This window comes from Lissotriton helveticus, chromosome 3_1 (assembly GCF_964261635.1).
Source record: "Lissotriton helveticus chromosome 3_1, aLisHel1.1, whole genome shotgun sequence".
In the NCBI taxonomy this organism is placed as follows: domain Eukaryota; kingdom Metazoa; phylum Chordata; class Amphibia; order Caudata; family Salamandridae; genus Lissotriton; species Lissotriton helveticus.
The window spans coordinates 1,949,923,030-1,949,941,045 of record NC_136061.1 but is presented as its reverse complement, the minus strand read 5'-3'; the positions used below and the strand labels follow the sequence as shown (position 1 = coordinate 1,949,941,045).

Here is an 18,016-nt window from a genome sequence, read left to right as displayed (position 1 = left end):
CGTACATAATGCGTGTATGTCTCAGTTCGATCACCAAGTGTTTCTATCCAGGTTCCACAAGGTCTAAGATAAACACTTGCTTCGTCTTTTTGTATTACTAAAGGCTTAAAGGATTGTCCCCAGACCTGTCTATTCTTCTATCTCCCTTCATTTCTGCATTCATGAAAGTAAATACCCAAACATATCTATCCATTCCATCTCACTATATAGAATAAAAGCATTTCTGGCACTGTTCAACACTGCATGAACAAAGAAGCGCTCCAGACATTTATAATCTTTTATCTCAGGACATTACTGCTTGACAGAAAGAATATATCCCTTCAGTCTGACCATACCCACTATTGTTTCTATGCTTATTCATCAATGTCCAAAATAATCCCTGACCCCCTATTTTTGCATCAATGCATGGTATAGAGAGCATCCCACACCATTTCTATTTATAGGTTACGCTATAATACTGCACACAAGAAAGATCTACAAGCACTCTCATCCCTTTCAAGCCTCAATCCAGGGTAAAGGATTAGCACCAAGAAACTAGCATACTCTCACTCTGACCTCATTGTATTGCTACAGGCGGGAAAAACAACCACAAGCAAGTCTACCCTTCATCTCACTGCAGCAGGCATTTCTACTCAATACTTTTTACTAGAAACTGTGGCTGACTCCGGTCCACACAGAGAAGCAAGGGGAGTTGATTGGATCGGTCTTAGGACACCAGGTAGTAAATGTGAGTCAAGGGGAGTACCATGAACGCAGTAGAATCAGTGAAAGACTTCTTTGCACCCCACAAAAAATAAGACACAGGATCTATAAAGCAATGACTTGTGCATTTATTTTACAACTGGTTCTAGAAAAGCTTTTAGTGCTCACATTCGGGCACAGGGAGGGCAGAGATAGACTGGTGTGCTGTGAAATTGTGAGAATACTCTTGACAACACTGGGGCCTGGGAAGCTCTAATCTCACTCCTCCACAGCCCTACTGGCATGTGCAGGCTAATCACTCCCCTAGAGCTCAGTCCAACCCTGAAGGAGGGAGATTCACCACACTTTGAAAGAGTGACCTTCTTGCTAACACGGCATCCGATTTTCACTTGAAGCATATGTGCAAGACGCAAAAAGCTACAGGTTTGCCTGGCTCACTGCTGTGTCTTTTTCCATTTCAGATCCTCTGGCTAGCCATATGGAAATGGTGACCGAGATTGTAGTGCCCACAGTTTTTACTCTCTGCATCCTCCTCAGTGCTGTGCTCCTCATGTTCCTGCTGCGCCGGCAGAGCTGAATGGAGGCGCTGTGTCTTCACGGAGAGACCTATTCCATTCGGACCCCCTCCTCATCCTCAAAGCTTTCACTGCAGATGGAAAGAAACAGTCCTGTCAGAATTATTTTAATGGTTTTGGTTCTTTACACTACTCTACCCTGAGCATGGGACACCAGGCAGCAAAAGTGTCTCCAACAAGTAGACTTGGATCATCTTATCATCAGAAAAGCAACATAATGTCATAATGTTTTTAGATATAAAACGTGTCAAACTGCTGCAACTAGAAAAAGACTTTCACAATTTAGTTTTTTCATTTAATAAAACGGCACAGAGTGCAATGCTTTTATTTAAAAAACGAAATAAATAAACTAGTTCCAAAAACTTGTCGGTTTAGTCTTTATCAAACTGAGTGAAGGCTGTTAGATATCATCAAAGGTTCATAGCAGACTGGTAATACTATGTTGAATGGCAACAACGATGTCCACTTACCACAAGAAGAGAACATATTTTCCTTAACCTTGCCAGAGAGGGTTGCATTTGAAAAGTCGATTTAGAGAAAAATTTGTAAATAAAAATCATAAACTCAAAATGAAGGTAAAATGTTCAAAGTAATAAAAAATATTTTTTTTAAAGGTTATGAAAGCTTCACCAAACGTATTTCTCTCTATGAGTAAACACTAAGGGCCTAATTAAAATGTCAGTCCGCTGATCTGAGGCTTTCCAACAGACACTGTAGGTTTAAAGTTCGACCGCCGTATTATGACGACGGCGGTCAGAGTTTAAACCGGCCGGGGAATCCGACCCAGTTCCGACGGACTCAAGGAGCCCGTTGGAAAGGCCACATAATCCCTAAAGGACGCCGTGTTCCCCTCGGGATTATGATGTGGGTTTCCGACAGCCAATCCATGTTGGACTTTCCGACACGGGTTGGCTGTTGAAAACTGACAATGGAGGCACTGGGTCAAATGCGAAGGGCCTGGAGGGAAACATCAATTTTTCTATGGGAGCTTATTCTGTAGGCGTTTTGTGCCCGCCGCACATGCTCCCATAGAAAAATTGATGTTTCAGGCCACCCACACTGTGTGCAGTTGCATCCAAATGATGCTGTCAGAACCGCCGAACTGAGGTTGGTCAGTTTCTATTCCACAACAACGTCTGCCGTACACGTGATCATGGCCTATGTGCAATTAAAGGCTAGAAAATATTTAAAGGTGGCAACAAAATTAGTAGGACAGAAGACGGCCTTGAATGGGTTGAGTGAGGTAGGCATGAAAAGACCAGTGCAGCACAGAGAAAGCTGGTATAACTGCTTGAGAGAAACATGCATTGGCAACAGGTGTCGAATTTGAGACCTCTGGATTTGCCAATGGTTGTTGATGATGCTCTACAGCATCGCTGATACTGCATAGCATGGTGGAAGAAAAGAAAAAAAAATGTGCAATGACGCAGCCATGTCATTTTGTAGTGCCTATAAAATAACGTGAGCACATTTACTTCTTTTTATTTATTAATCTAAAAAAAGTAGTGCAAACAGTACCCCTCCTTCCCTCAATCGAGGTCCGTTGGAGGGAGCAACAGAAGGCGAGCAACACAGTGGCATAGGGAGAAGCACACAGATGAGAGAGCAACACAGAGAGGGCATAGAAGCGCCTGTCAAGAGAGAGTAACTTGGAGAGCGGGGTTTAGTGAAGCAAATGTTCGGGACAGGAAAACTGGCGATGGTGATGGTGATGGGGAGAGAAACGCCCCGGCGAGAGAAAGCAATGTGAAGGTTGGGGGGAGCCACCTGGGCGAAAGACAGTAATGCACAAGTTACTACTTGTGTAACGATATATCTGTAAGAGACATTAGTTAGTATTAGATTCTTTACCTTAGAATATCCCCAGGCGTCAGACTGGATCTGGAAACTTTTGCGTAGCAGTACCCTTGCGCGTCGGTAGGCGTCGTCTGCAGCTCCGCGTCCGTCGTCGGCGCCGTGATGACGTCGTCGGAGTACTTAGACGCCGCCTCCGCGTGCTGACGTCAGTTCTTAGACAAAGCTTTTCCGCGCCAGAAACGCAGAGCCATGTTAAAAACCAACACTGGTGCCATTGAAACCAGGGTCCTGAAAGGGGGTAACCCTAACCCTAGATATCGGTTCGCAGAACGGGGAGGATGGGTGAGTCGGTAAGGAATCTAATACTAACTAATGTCTCTTACAGATATATCGTTACACAAGTAGTAACTTGTGCATCTGAAAGAGACACGTTAGTATTAGGTTCCTTACCTTAGAATAGATACCCCAGCAATACTAACCCCGGTGGTGGGTCTGCGAACCAATAATCACACCAGAAAGTCCTGGAGGACAGAACAGCCAAAGAAGCCATCCCTCCAGACTTGGCTGTCCAGGCAGTAGTGTCTTGCAAACGTGTGCAGTGATGCCCACGTAGCTGCCTGACAGATGTCTTGTAAGGGCACCCCCCGGCCCAGGGCAGTTGTAGTCGCTGTGGCTCGGGTGGAATGAGCCCGTAATCCAACAGGGGGCTCCTTTCTAGCCAAGGAGTAGCATGCCTGGATACACAAGATGATCCACCGGGAGATGGTCCTCTTGTGCACCGCTTTCCCCTTCTTAGCGCCCACGTAACCAACAAAGAGTTGGTCATCCACCCGGAACTGGCGCGTGCGATCCACGTAAAATGAGAGCGCACGTTTTGGGTCCAGACGGTGGAGCCGCTCTTCCTCTTTAGAGGGATGCGGTGGCGGGAAGAAGGTTGGCAAGGTGATAGACTGCCCGATGAGGAAGGCCGTGACAACCTTGGGCAGGAAAGATGGCTTGGTACGCAACACCACTTTGTCCGGATGGACAGAAAGGAAAGGTGGAGTACAAGAAAAGGCCTGGAGCTCACTCCCTCTCCTGGCAGAGGTGATGGCAACCAGGAAAGCAGTCTTCAGAGTTGGAATGCGGAGAGGACAGTTGTGAAGTGGCTCAAAAGGAGCGCACATCAGAAACGTAAGAACCAGGTTCAAGTCCCACTGAGGCATCACAAACGGAACAGGAGGGAATGTGTGTGTGATGCCTTTTAGAAATCTATTTACAATAGGGGACTTGAACAAAGAAGGTCAATCAGGCAGCCTCAGAAAGGCTGAAAGGGCAGAAAGGTAGCCCTTGATAGTGCCTAGAGCAGAGCCCTGCTGGGCAAGAGAAAGAAGGAAGAGAAGAACCTCAGAAAGAGGGGCAGCAAGAGGATCCACAGCCTTTGCTGTGCACCATGCCACAAATCTGCTCCACCTGCAGGCGTATACCAACTTCGTGGAGGGACGCCTGGCTGCCAGAATGACGTTACAGACTTCAGGAGGCAAGTCAAATGGCCTCAACTGTCGCCGCTCAATCTCCAAGCATGGAGGTGGAGACTGGACAGGTTCGAGTGGAGGACCGTCTCCTGATGCTGCGACAGAAGGTCCTCCTGAAGAGGCAGACGAACCGGAGGATCGACTGACATACTGAGTAGCTCTGGATACCAGTACCTTCGAGCCCAGTCCGGAGCCACAAGGATGACTTGGGCCCGGTCGCGCTTGATCTTCTTCAGCACTCTGGGCAGAAGTGGTATAGGCGGAAAGGCGTACAGTAGACCGCAACTCCACTCGCGACGAAAAGCGTCTCCGAGCGAGTGCCGCCTTGGAAATTCCAACGCGCAGAACTGATGACATTGCGCGTTCTCTTCGGTGGCGAAGAGATCTAACCAAGGCTCTCCCCATTGCTGAAAGAGGCCTTGCGCCACGTCCGAGTTCAGACGTCATTCGTGATCCATCATGCACCGACGGCTGAGCTCGTCCGCCCTGGCGTTCAGAGAACCTGCCAGGTGTTGAGCCACCAGGGTCACGCCCTGGCGTTCCAGCCATTGACAGAGGCGCAGAGCCTCCTGGCAAAGGGTCCACGACCCCACCCCACCCTGTTTGTTGCAGTACCACATGGCGGTGGTGTTGTCCGTGAAAACCTGCACTACACTCCCCCGGACAGAGGGGAGGAATGCTTTCAGTGCTAGACGAATCGCCCGTAACTCCAACAGGTTGATGTGGAGCCGGGCCTCCGCCGGAGACCAGAGGCCTCTGATCTCCGCCTCTCCCATGTGACCTCCCCAGCCCTGGAGGGACGCATCCGTCACAACTACGTGCTCCGGTTGGGGAAGGGAGAGGGATCTGCCGCTGACCCAATCGCGGTCCGTGAGCCACCACTGCAGCTGTCTCGCAGTGCCCTCCGAGATCAGGACGTGGTCGGATAGGTTGCCCTGATGCTGGGCCCACTGAAACTTCAGTTCCCACTGCAGAGCCCGCATCCGCCACCTGGCGTGATTCACCAGCAGGATACAGGAGGCCATCAGCCCCAGAAGCCGCAGCGTCAACCTGACCGAGACCCGGGATAACGGCTGAAAGATGGGAATCAGAGCCTGAATATCCCGTACCCGCTGTTCGGGTGGATAAACCCGAAACCGCGCCAAGTTGAGAACCGCTCCGATGAAAAGGAGCTTCTGAGAGGGGCACAGGTGTGACTTCGGCACATTGATGGAGAATCCCAGCCGCTGCAGGAGCCCGCCTTCAACAACCAGTCGTCGAGGTAGGGGAAGACTGAAACCCCTAACCTGCGCAGATGAGCTGCGACCACCGCCATCACCTTTGTGAACACCCGTGGGGCGCTGGTAAGGCCGAAGGGGAGCACGGTATACTGAAAGTGCTCGTGGCCAACCGTGAACCGCAGGTAGCGCCGGTGGGCCGGCAGGACGGGGATGTGGAAATAAGCGTCCTGCAAGTCCAACGCTACCATCCAGTCTCCTGGGACCCGGGCAGCTAGGACCTGAGCCAGTGTCAGCATCTTGAACTTCTCCTTCCGGTGGAAGCCGTTGACGTTCCTTAGGTCCAAGATAGGGCGTAGGACCCCTTTGCCCTTCTTGGGTACCAGAAAGTAGTGGGAGTAGTAACCACACCCTACTTCTGGCCCAGGAACGCGCTCGATGGCCCCCTTGGCCAAGAGGGCCGTAACTTCCTCCTGCAGAAGTCGCAAATGATCCCCCGATACACGGTGGTTCTGCGGTGGCATGGCTGGAGGAGTCGCCTCGAAGGGGAGGGAGTAGCCCCTTCGGACGATCTGCAGCACCCACCTGTCCGAAGTGACGGTGCGCCAGTGGAGGTGGTGATGGCGAACCCTGCCCCCGACTGGCGTCACATGGGCCTGAAAGCACGGACTAGGAGGGTTTTGAGGCGGATGCTGCGGGGGAAGGTGTAGACTGACCTCGCCGTTGTCCCCGACCGCCGGGACGGCAGTTCCCACGGCCGCCACCGCGTTGGGTATTACCCTGCGGAGCGTGGCTGGCAGCACGTGTGGGTACACCCCTTCCGTGGCCACGAAAGGCAGTCCATTGCTGGCGCGGGGCCGAGAGGCCCAAGGACTTGGCCGTAGCCCTGGAGTCCTTAAAGCGCTCGAGCGCATGGTCTGCCTTGTCGCCAAAGAGGCGACGGCCATCAAACGGCATGTCCATCAAGGTGTTCTGGACATCGGCTGAAAAGTTGGCGGACCTCAACCAGGCGTGACGTCTGACCGCCACCGTCGTTGCCATAGCTCTACCCAGTGAGTCGGTGGTATCCAGCCCACACCGTATAGAATATTTGGCTGCATCCCGGCCCTCCACAAGGGGTTGGCCGAGTTTGGCCCGTACCTCCAACGGGCACTCTGGCAGCACTCCCGCAACCGTATCCCACAGAGAGTGGGTGTAGCGGCCCAAGAGGCATGCGGTGTTGGAAGACCGCAGTCCCAGACTAAGGGACGAGAAGATCTTTTTGCCGTACTGCTCGTACCTCTTGGATTCCCTGTCCGGCGGTGCCGACGGGCATGCGGCTCGGGAATTGGAGGCCTGGATGACCAGGCTCTCGGGGGTAGGGTGGGTGGACAGGAAACATGGGTCGCCCGGTGCTGGGCGGTGGCGTCTGGCCACGTTCCTATCTACGGGCGAACCCGTAGCAGGCTTGGACCAAGTGCCCAGAAGAACGTCGGTCAAGGCCTCATTAAAGGGCAGCAGAGGCTCGGCCGAGCTTGACTGCGGTTTAAGGACCTCAGTGAGGAGATTAGTCCTCACGGCCACGACGGGGAGCTCAAGGCCCAAGGCCTTGGCAGCCCTCATCAACACCACACTGTAGGTTGCCCCCTCCTCCGAAGCCACGGTAGGAGGGGAGACAAAACCAGTGTCTGGAGAGGTGTCCAGGCCACTGGCCTCCCCAAGGTCTCCTGCCCAGTCCTCATGAGACTGACACTCTCGGGTCAGAGGGTCCTCAGACCCCTCCCAATCCCCTTCATCACCCATCTCCTGAAACTCAGGGTTCTCAACTAATGGGGCCTGCTCATAGAAGTGAAACTCCCCAAACGACGTCTGGAGCGGCGCCCATCGGGGCCGTCCCGACGTCGGAACAGGAATGAAGGGGGCATTGGGGAAGGCGCCGCCGGAGGCGACACCTGATGGTCCGACGCCGGGGAGGTCGTAAGGTCCACCGGCGACAATCCAGATCCCGAAGAAGGTCTAGCGGCATCCCGCGGCGCCGGGCCCGAAGGCACCGGCGGCGTCGGGATAGCGGGAACCTGCGGCGCCGGGCCAGAAGGCGTCGACGGCGTCGGGGCCGAAGCACCCGACCCGCTAGAGGCTCCGCTGGGCCCGAAGGCGCCGCGGAGTCCGTCAGAGGAGAGAGTTTCCTCATGGCCATGAGGAAGCGCTCGATTTCCTCCGGCGTCGCGTTGAGCCCAGGGACCGGAGGGAGTGGAGCTGAACGCGGCGCCCGCGACTCCGACGGAGCCGCGTGGGCGGTGTCACCCAAACCCCCGGCCGCATCGCGCGAGCATTGGGGGAGTCCGCAGAGCGATGACGCCTCTTGAACTTCTTGTGCTTCTTACCGGACGACGACTTCGACCCGGAGGAGTGCGGCCTACTCTCGGAGCTGTGGTGGCTCCGAGCCCGCGACCTGTCCCTCGACCTCCCGTGGGACCGAGACCTCTCGCGGCGCGGGACCGACTGCCGGAGTTCGAGTCGCCTGCGGGACCGCTCCCGCCTGGCTTTCGAAGAGAGGGCCCGGCAGTCGGAGCAGGCCTTGTCGTCGTGATCGACGCCTAGACAAGTTAGACACAGGTGGTGAGGATCCGTGACCGACATCGTGCGGTCGCAATCCTCGCAGTGCTTAAAGCCGGGCATCCCTACGGCACCAATCGGAGTCGAAAGACTTCAAGAAATGATCAAAAAACGATCAAAAAGTTAGTCAAAAATTGACTAGGGTTACTGCTTTTTCCAGATCTGCGCTTGCTGGCGCGGAAAAAAGAAGAACTGACGTCAGCACGCGGAGACGGCGTCTAAGTACTCCGACGACGTCATCACGGCGCCCACGACGGACGCAGAGCCGCAGACGACGCCTACTGACGCACAAGGGTTGTGCTACGCAAAAGTTTCCGGATCCAGTCTGACGCCTGGGGATATTCTAAGGTAAGTAATCTAATACTAACGTGTCTCTTTCAGATATGGTGCACAGGGTGGGGCTGGTGGGGGGAGTGCACAAGGGGGACAGCTGAAAAACATGCATTCATATGGTGTTGTTAATCTAAAAGAAAAAATTAGTTTGGTAAAACTCACCCGTGGAAGCTATAAAAGCCAGCCAATCAGAGAGATGTTAAAAACTAAAAAAAGGCTATGCTCCAGGGGAGGGACAATAGAAGTTGCAAGGCAGAAAGCCATTGAATAGGAGGCATGCAAAGGAGTGACAAAGCCACCCAATGGCAAGGGGCGATCTAGATACCCAGGCATGCCCACAATAGGTATTTTGCAACCAGACAGCTGAGCTGTATGGTATGCTTAGCCTAAAAGTGAAAAGGGGTGGGTAAAAACCTGCAGCACACCAGGAATCGTAAAGAAGAATAGAAAGCAGGCAGGTGTGAGATGCCTCAGACTGCAAGCGAAATGGGAGACGCCCCTGCAATATAAAAATAAAATAAAGTAGGGTAAAAATACAGAGCACCTGCGTTGGGGACAAATCCAAGAGATGTGAGATAAAGGATAGAATGGAAGAAGAGAGGAGTCCTTCGAGCACAATTCTAAGTGAGGAAAAGTTAATGTCTTTATACACACATTTTAACAAAAACAGAACAAGCCGATTATGACAACATAATTTTGTTGATTTTTTGCGCTATTCATTGTGGGGTAATGTAATATTGCATACATTAGCCAGATGTCACCTGCATCAGGTCTAGTGAGGAAAGCACTTTTCAAAAGTGTATGTCACATAGAACGCGCCACACTCAGAATGGACGTTGTGGGTCCATTCATAAAGATTCTTGGAAATGTGAGTACCTTATTGTAGGTACAATTTAGGCTTAAGCGTATGTGTCATTTAATCACTTTTATTAACTCATACATTTTGTTTAGTTACAGAAGTATAATAAAGTAATAACTTTCTCAATCATAATTCGAGTTCCTGCTCTTTTCTCGTTCAGAACTGGCTGGGAATTGTCTGTGGAGGAAGACATGCCCAGAACAAACTTCTACAAAACATATCACTTTGAAAATGTAGCTACCCTCGATGCATTGGTGTATAAGCCCTTCAACCTACCCAGGCATCCTCTCCACCATACCTAGTTGCTAGTACCTAGTTCCAATATGTTCGTCTTAGTCACAAGATTTTAGCATGGAATCTACAAATTGAGGGAATGGATGGGATTTAATGAAGGAAGGATAGAAAGGCTTGAGAATACCACAATCCCAATAAAGAATCATGTTTCTTACTGTCGTCCTCCACTAACCATTTCCCAACTGGTTGGGAATCTTATTTTACATTTCCCAAAGGAGGGATCGGGGAGACAACATAAGCCTGTCTTAGTTTCAAGTCAACACACTGTGCAGAACGCGCACAAAGAAAGGAAGGCTTGCAGCAAAAGCATGAGGACAGGCAATATTGAGGTCTTACAGATCTCCGCAATGAGAACATGAGTTTGAAAAATCATGTCTAGACGGAGCCACAAAATGAGAGCATCCTCGCATTGAAGGAAGGGACAATCCAAAGCACCTTGTCCTTGTGGAAGACAGTGAAAGCCATGTCAGATGAAAAGAAATGCGAAACTCACTGCCTTTTCTGGCAGAAATGATAACTCCAAAGAAAACCGTCCTCCAAGTTAACTAATGTATGTCAGGAGCCTGTGGGTTCTAATGGGTCATTTATAACCGAATCCCACTCTGGAGCAGATGGCCAGCTGAAAGATTGCCAAAATAGTGCTTCACAACCTCATTTTTCAAAAAGATTTTTCTACAATAATGAGTCCCGAGTAAGAGTGCAAAGCAAGCTGAAAGCATCAAACATCCTACTCGGGGTTTGCTCGGTCATCACAATAAGAGATTACTTGAGTAGACTTAACCAAGATATCACAAAAATGCCTCCCTCCAACAACGAGCTGCGCCCAACACCCTAAAACAATATCTCCCTTATGCAGAGACCAACTACAGATCCATTTCTAACCTACTCTTTATTAGCAAAATCAAGAGGATTTAAATGGCACAACAGATGCAATATTTTGTGGAATCAAACTATATTCTACCCGACAATCAGCAGTTGTGATAAGGAGGAGGTGCACAGAAATGTCAATAGAGTATATCGGCAAATATCCGCTCACTTGCTTCAACCAAGGCACACTGGAAACGTAATCAGACATTACTTATCCATTGCATATGATAGAGTAGATAATTTAATAAACACTGTAGTACACCACGAAAAATGGTACCCAAATTGTAGTCAGAAAATAAGAACTCTATGTCAGGGCGGAGGGGAGGATTATTCTTAGCTTTCTTCACTTTATTCAAGCAGCCATTTTCTTGCATTTAACCATAAACCAGATTTCCCATGAAACACTGGGACTTGGCAAAAACAAACAACTGACAACATAGTCCAACAGCCCATCAATGTCCAGTCAGGTGCCAGCGTCTGCCTTATAGACCCTTGCCACTGTTCTTAGCTCCTCTTTCTTCTCTGCTCGCAGCCTAGATAATATATTCTTTTTTCCCCTGAGAATGTGTTGTTCATGTGTGATTTCTACTCCGTATGAATGTCTTGACAGGGTCACGGGACCGTTTATGCACTTGCACTCCTCCTACGCGGCTACATTATATTCCTGATGACTGAACAGTGCTGAGGAGTCCACTCGGTGGCGCTGTGGTAGCACAGTTTCTCGAAGATCTGCAATTTTGGATTCCTGTCAGAGGGAGTTCAGAATAGTGCGCTGCTTGCCTGAACCTATGCTGCCCCAGAAGAATTATGTACCTTCGTTTTGGGCTCGGTACAGGCATAGCCTGAGATATGGTGGCCTTGGCCAGGGCCGGACTGAGAACCAAAACCGGCCCTGGCAAAGTGCTTGGCCGGCCCCCTGGGGGTGCGACCGAGCTCTTTGCCGGGGCCGGTTTTCGCCCGTTTTTGTTACAGAGCCGATTTTGCAGCTAGGCTGCAAAAACGGCCCTGTAACAAAAACGGCCCCCAGGGCCCAAAACCGGCCCCCACCCTTGCGGCGCACCGGGGGATTCCCCGGTGCCCGCAATGGCCAGTCCGGGCCTGGCCTTGGCGCATTTTGTAATAAGGGCCGTTGATAAGGAGTGTTACATTGTCGCCCCCAGGGGTCTGTATTGGTGTTGAAAGCTTAGAGAGCCTTGAAGGGGACATTCGGCCAGGAGGATATCTTTTCAATGCATTTTTAGGTCTCGGCCTATTTCCATTCCGCAGGAATGGAATAGGACGAGTCTATAGCAGTGAAACCAAGAGTTTCACCATGTGCCCAAAAAAGAGGTTTTTCACGAGTGCATGTGCTCTTGTGCACGAGCTTGCCCGAGCCTTCTGCCTGCCTCCCGCCTTGAAGGCAATCTGCTTCTCCGCCCCCTGCTGTTCCCTCCCACTCGCTCGCACATCAAAGGCTGCTCACTGAAACACCATATGCCTGCTCCCCACCCCCGCCCCCCACCAGACTTCATTGGAATGTGCTACGTGCATACTCCCCTCCCTTTCAGCCCTTTTAGCCTCTTTAGCACCTCCCCTCTCTCTCCCCGCACACAGCCTTACTTGGATTTGCAGTCTCAGCTTCCCTTAGTGGTAGGCATTCCATGGTTTGCTGCTGGAATGCAAGTGTTCATGTCTCCAAGCCCGTGATTACACCGTTTTTTTTTTTTTAGGATTAAGACTTTGGGAAATGTGCACTGCTCCCGCATCCGAGGCAGTTTACATGCAATGGCTGTGCCCAAGGGAGGGTTTCCGTGACTTCCTGCCTTTGTTGTACTGTATCAGTGCTAAAGGGAAAGCATGCATATCGTGTGGAGGGGAGGCTCTAAATGCGAAGCAGCAGGGGTGTGCGGAAATAACTTCAATGAGCATGCAGCAGCATGCAAAATACTCCTAATGTGAAGCAAAACATTCTCTCAATGTGAAGCAAATGAAATCCCGACGGGGTTGGGACGGGAGGAGTGGCACTTCAATGGTTGTAAAAATACAAATTATGCAGTAGCCGATGGATTATGTGACAAATGCGGCAAATCAGCAATTATGTGGAAAAACGGTGTAATCACGGGCCTGATCATACATCAGTCGGCCTCCTACTGTGAAAAGCAGACACTGCAAAACTTGTGAACTATCCACAGAAAGCAGTTGTGCGCCATTACCTAAGGAGTCAGACTCATGGCACACGTGTACCATTTCATATAAGGACTGATATTAAGAAAAGCATAGGCTACAGGGCATGCTATCGCTCACTACACAATCACTTACAGTGCCTTCTACTGTGAGAAGCAGACATTGCACAACTCGTGGATTCTCCATAGAGAGACACTGTGCACAATTACCTGCTACTTGTAAACAGAGACTGTTGGAGACATGAACACTTGCATTCCAGCAGCAAACCATGGAATGCCTACCACTAAGGGAAGCTGAGACTGCAAATCCAAGTAAGGCTGTATGCGGGGAGAGAGAGGGGAGGTGCTAAAGAGGCTAAAAGGGCTGAAAGGGAGGGGAGAATGCACGTAGCACATTCCAATGAAGTCTGGTGGGGGGCGGGGGTGGGGAGCAGGCATACGGTGTTTCAGTGAGCAGCCTTTGATGTGCGAGCGAGTGGGAGGGAACAGCAGGGGGCAGAGAAGCAGATTGCCCCCCGAAGATTCCCTACGCAATAAGGAAATAAGCTGGCTCAATATTAACAGGCCCCTCCCTCCGAACTTAAAAGGTGAGGTTTTGATGGTTAGGAGAATTCCATGGATTGGTTTCACCCCAAAGAATAGGGCGGGGGATTGTATTATTGTCAGTTTTAAAAGCCCACAGGTCGCCACCTATATTTGTAACTGGCTTATAAGGCCTGATAAGTCCACCATTGAATTAGTGTCCCTCTCACACTTCTACCCAAATGTTTGTAATACTGAGGTGGGGAGGGAGCAGGAGTGGACTAGAGTGGGCTTTGCTGTAGATGGCTCACGTTACAGGCCCAAGCATTATGTACCTCCCGTTCCTGGTAACTTTATCCACCACAATAGATTTTCCGGACTTGATCAGGTGGACTGACCACAAAAGGGGGATACTCATCCGAGTCCTGGAAATTCAGCTTGTGGGGCCTTAGGTAGCGGGGAAGGGAGTGTTGTTCATGGTACTGATCTCAGGCCACAGGACATCGCCAAAGACCGAAGGGTTACCCTGGAAGGCATCCTGGGTCAGAAGGGTCACTATTAAGTGTCCGGACTGGTCACAGTTCGCAGTTAACGGAGGTGGATGTACCATCTATCACTCCGGCTACTACTAATGGCCCGCAAGTCCCTGACCCCCCTATAGCCACCGCGTCATTTCCCCCTGGAGGGCCAGGATCACTACCACAAGGTCCAGGGTTGAGAATTCTCTCCTGGAATGTGGCAGGGATCACAAATAAGGAAGGCACACCGGATTGGGATCTCCTACTAAGTGGTGGCGATATCTTCCTTTTTCAGGAGACATGGGCGAGGGAACCACAGACCAGAAGGGGGTTCGAAATTTTTGAAATCCCAGCAAAATGGAGCGGGAGGGGGAGGCCGTCGGGAGGCCTGGCAATCTGGATAGCGAGTCACATTGGGTGTCAGGCGGAAAAGATGCATACGTCGTCGCAGGACATCCAGTGCGTGTTGCTCACATGGCCTGGCAAAACAACATGGGCCATTGTTAATGTTTACTCGCGACCAGTTGCCACGCCAAACGAATCCCCCACCCTAAATGAATTGTCCTCCTTCCTAGGCCAGTTGCCAGGTGATCAAAAGATAGTCCTGGGAGGGGACTTTAACTGCCACTTCGAACCCCTAGAAGGACTAAAGGAGGGCGCCCTCACCGCTGAGGATGATTACTGGGGGGTCCCACCCTCGTCTTCGCCTCACCCTAAAGCCTGGTCCCCACTAGCAGTGCAACTCATGTCCCTTACCTTGAACTTTGCTCTGAGGGCATGTAATGGCCGTACCCCTTCCGATACCCCCTCATTGTGCACTTTTAACAGAAAGGGCCATGAGTCAAGGCTGGATTATATAATGTTAGATATTACACTGTGGCCAAAAGTCCTTGACTTTAGGGTGATACCAAGGTCGGATAGCGATCACAATGCTCTCCGTCTGGAGATCAGCATCCCCTGCCCCCAGCGGGCACGCCTACTAATGTCTGCAGAGAGGATCAGGGGGATATGCTCCTCACCACAAACAGGCGTCGGGTTAAATGGGGAAAGTTCCTCAGTACAGAAGATGCCATAAATAAGTTATACGGTCTGGCATTCCCCAGGTTCAAGGAGGTGGATGCGCTCATAAATGAACCAAGACCCTCGGATTATAATGAGAAATTAGCCAGCATTCACCAGGGACTAGTAAGGGACCTTGCAGAGGTGTTCCATCCGGTGGCACAAATTCGAAGGAAAAAGACTCGTGCCCCCACTTGGTACACCTCCTCCTGTAGGGCAATTAAATCCGAGCTAATTGCTACAATCAAGGAGGGTTCTAATAAGGGTAAGGTTCGAGATCTCAGGAGGGAGTATAAAGCAGCAATGGCCAATGCTAGGGCAGAGTGGGACTGGAATCACTGGCATGACCTGTCTGAAGCACTAAAAGCTAGAGACTCCAGGAAATTCTGGGCCCTGGTAAACAATGGGACGGGGGAACTCAAAACAGCAGTTGAACCTAACATCGCCCCCTCGCTTTGGGAGGCCCATTTTGGGGCAATCTACCAAGACACTACCTCATGGCCAGACGGAGTAGTGGCAGTGCCCATAAGTACGTCGGATATGGCCTTGGAATTCTCTTTAGGGGAGGTGGTGTCTGCTCTGGAGCGCTTAGCGCTGGGAAAGGCGCCGGGGCTGGATAAACTACCGGGGGATCTCTTTAGGCATCACCCAGAAATCTGGGGTCCGTACCTCCTTATTCTTTTTAATGCCATCTTAGGAGGTATGGCGGTCCCCGGCTCTTGGCTGGGGGCAGAGATTGTGCCGATCTATAAGAAAGGGTCTCCTCTGCTCCCGGCCAATTACAGGCCAATTAGCCTGATAGATGTACCCCAAAAGCTTTTTGCGCGCCTTATTCTCAACCATCTGTTGGATTGGGCGGAGGACAACGATATTATGAGCCCTCTGCAGGCTGGCTTTAGGAAGAACACGTCGACCATGGACCAGATTTTCCGCCTCGTCCTCCTCTATTGGAAGACGGTGAGGTTAGAGGGGGGAAGGCTGTACATGGTCTTCGTGGATCTGAGGTCAGCCTTTGACCTAGTCCCGCGCAGGAAATTGTGGGAGGTCTTGGAAAAGTTAGGAGTACCCCCCCAGCTACTCAGCATTATAACCAGGCTGCATGAGAACAACTATGCGCAGGTGAGGTGTGGGAGGGATGGTAAGCTTTCGTCCAGGTTTCCAGTCCATCGAGGGGTCAGGCAGGGCTGTGTCCTGGCGCCGACCCTGTTTTGTCTTTTCATTAATAGCATTATACTACACCTAGATAACGTTAAGGACAATGACGCCCCACTTTTGGCAGGCAGGAGGGTCCCGGCAATCATGTTTGCTGATGATACCCTCCTGCTTTCCAAATCTCCCATGGGGATTCAGAGGATCCTGAACGGATTTGGTCTTTTCTGTCGCCAACACGGGTTGGAGGTGAACACAGAGAAGAACAAGTTTATGATTTTTAATCCTCCTAACAAAGCCAGACCCAATCCCACCCTGGGTACCGTTAGCCTTGAGAGGGTTTCTACTTTCATATATCTGGGGGTAACACTTCAGGAAAATCTATCATGGGACCGCCAGATAGCTAGATCAAGGGTTAAACTGTCCCAGCTATCGGGTGCAATCTTGAAGGTGGCAAATACTTCCACCTTTAAGCCTCTAAGCCCGGCCCTTGAAACATATAGGACCCAAGCCAAGGCAGCGGCCATGTACGGCAGTGAGCTATGGGGGCATAAAGCAGGCAAAGACTTGGCAGGGGTGGAAAACAGCCTTTTAAGGCGCCTACTAGCTCTCCCGCAAGGCACGCCACTCCTGCCACTAAGATTAGATATGGGTCTGCCTTCTATTGCTGAAGAGCTTGTGGCAAAGCCAGTGAAGTTCTGGCACCGGCTATGGTCCACTGATGAATTACACCATTACAGACAGGACCTCATCCATGTCATGAGTTTAAACCGTAATAGTAAAATCCCCTGGCTCGCTTTCGTAAAGAATGAACTGATCAGTATGAACTTGTCAGAGCTATGGGACGATCCTGTTCGAGGCTGCCAAGGGATCTCACGCAAAGCGTTGACCCAAATTTATAAGGACAAGAGCCTTTCACTTATGGCAAATGCTTACAACAGCGGCACCCTCACTGCACGATTCATGGAATCCAAAAATTGTTATGCTTTTGAACCTTTTATGGACTTTATTTTTCCAGTACTGGCGAGGAAATTGTTTGTGCAATGGAGGCTTGGCACACTCCCTACCAAAACTTTTACCTGTAAATGGACTAAATGGGGTGACAAACTGTGTCCATGCTGCAACACGCATGAGGAAGATGACCTCCATATCATGTTTATATGCCCTGCCTATCATAGACCCAGGAAATATTGGATAGCGCCGCTCTGTAGAAACCTGGGGTTCAGGAAGTACACAGAGGCATACAGAGTTATGAAAACCAGTACTCTGGGCCACATTGTGTTTGCTGTATCCAAATTCCTAATGGCAGTATGGATAACTAGAAAGAAAATAGTCCCCTGAATCATGGTACTGTGCTGCACCCTCTATCCCTCGCTGGTCGAGAAGAGACTTTTCTATAATGTATTTTATACCGTATTTTATATGTATGTATTGTATTTTATTGCATCTTTTATGGTCTATACGGCCGAAATAAAGATTTTTGGATTGATTGCCTTCAAGGCAGGAGGCAGGCAGAAGGCTCGGGCAAGCTCGTGCACGAGAGCACATGCACTCGTGAAAAACCTCTTTTTTGGGCACATGGTGAAACTCTTGGTTTCACTGCTATAGACTCGTTCTATTCCATTCCTGCGGAATGGAAATAGGCCGAGACTTAAAAAACATCTTGACAGTCAGAGCCCTGTACTTTCAAAGAGAGCGCAGTGGTGTGATGCTGGCTTACACACAGCATCATGCCGAGCTGCACATTTTCTGCTTCTTTTATTGCACTTGCAGAAGTCTGCTGCTCACTTTGTAACTGGTGAGAAAAGTTTTTTTTTCTAATCAGAAGACCCCGCCACCAGCATTCGCAGCTA

The 18,016-nt window shown here is 50.5% G+C and overlaps 2 protein-coding genes across 3 annotated transcripts in view; one reads left to right on the top strand and one right to left on the bottom strand.

Moving 5' to 3' along the window:
* The window catches only part of LCTL (lactase like), a 139,068-nt gene extending 137,789 nt beyond the window's left edge, over window positions 1–1,279 (top strand). Inside the window, exon 16 of the mRNA XM_078683042.1 lies at window positions 1,164–1,279. Coding sequence (XP_078539168.1) covers window positions 1,164–1,279 — 116 coding nt within the window. The remainder of the gene's footprint in view (window positions 1–1,163) is intronic.
* Window positions 809–18,016, bottom strand: part of ZWILCH (zwilch kinetochore protein) — a 450,160-nt gene continuing 432,952 nt past the window's right edge. For both annotated transcript variants that reach the window (XM_078683040.1, XM_078683041.1), the window contains exon 19: window positions 809–1,348. The gene's annotated coding sequence lies outside the window, so the exon portion shown is untranslated. The remainder of the gene's footprint in view (window positions 1,349–18,016) is intronic.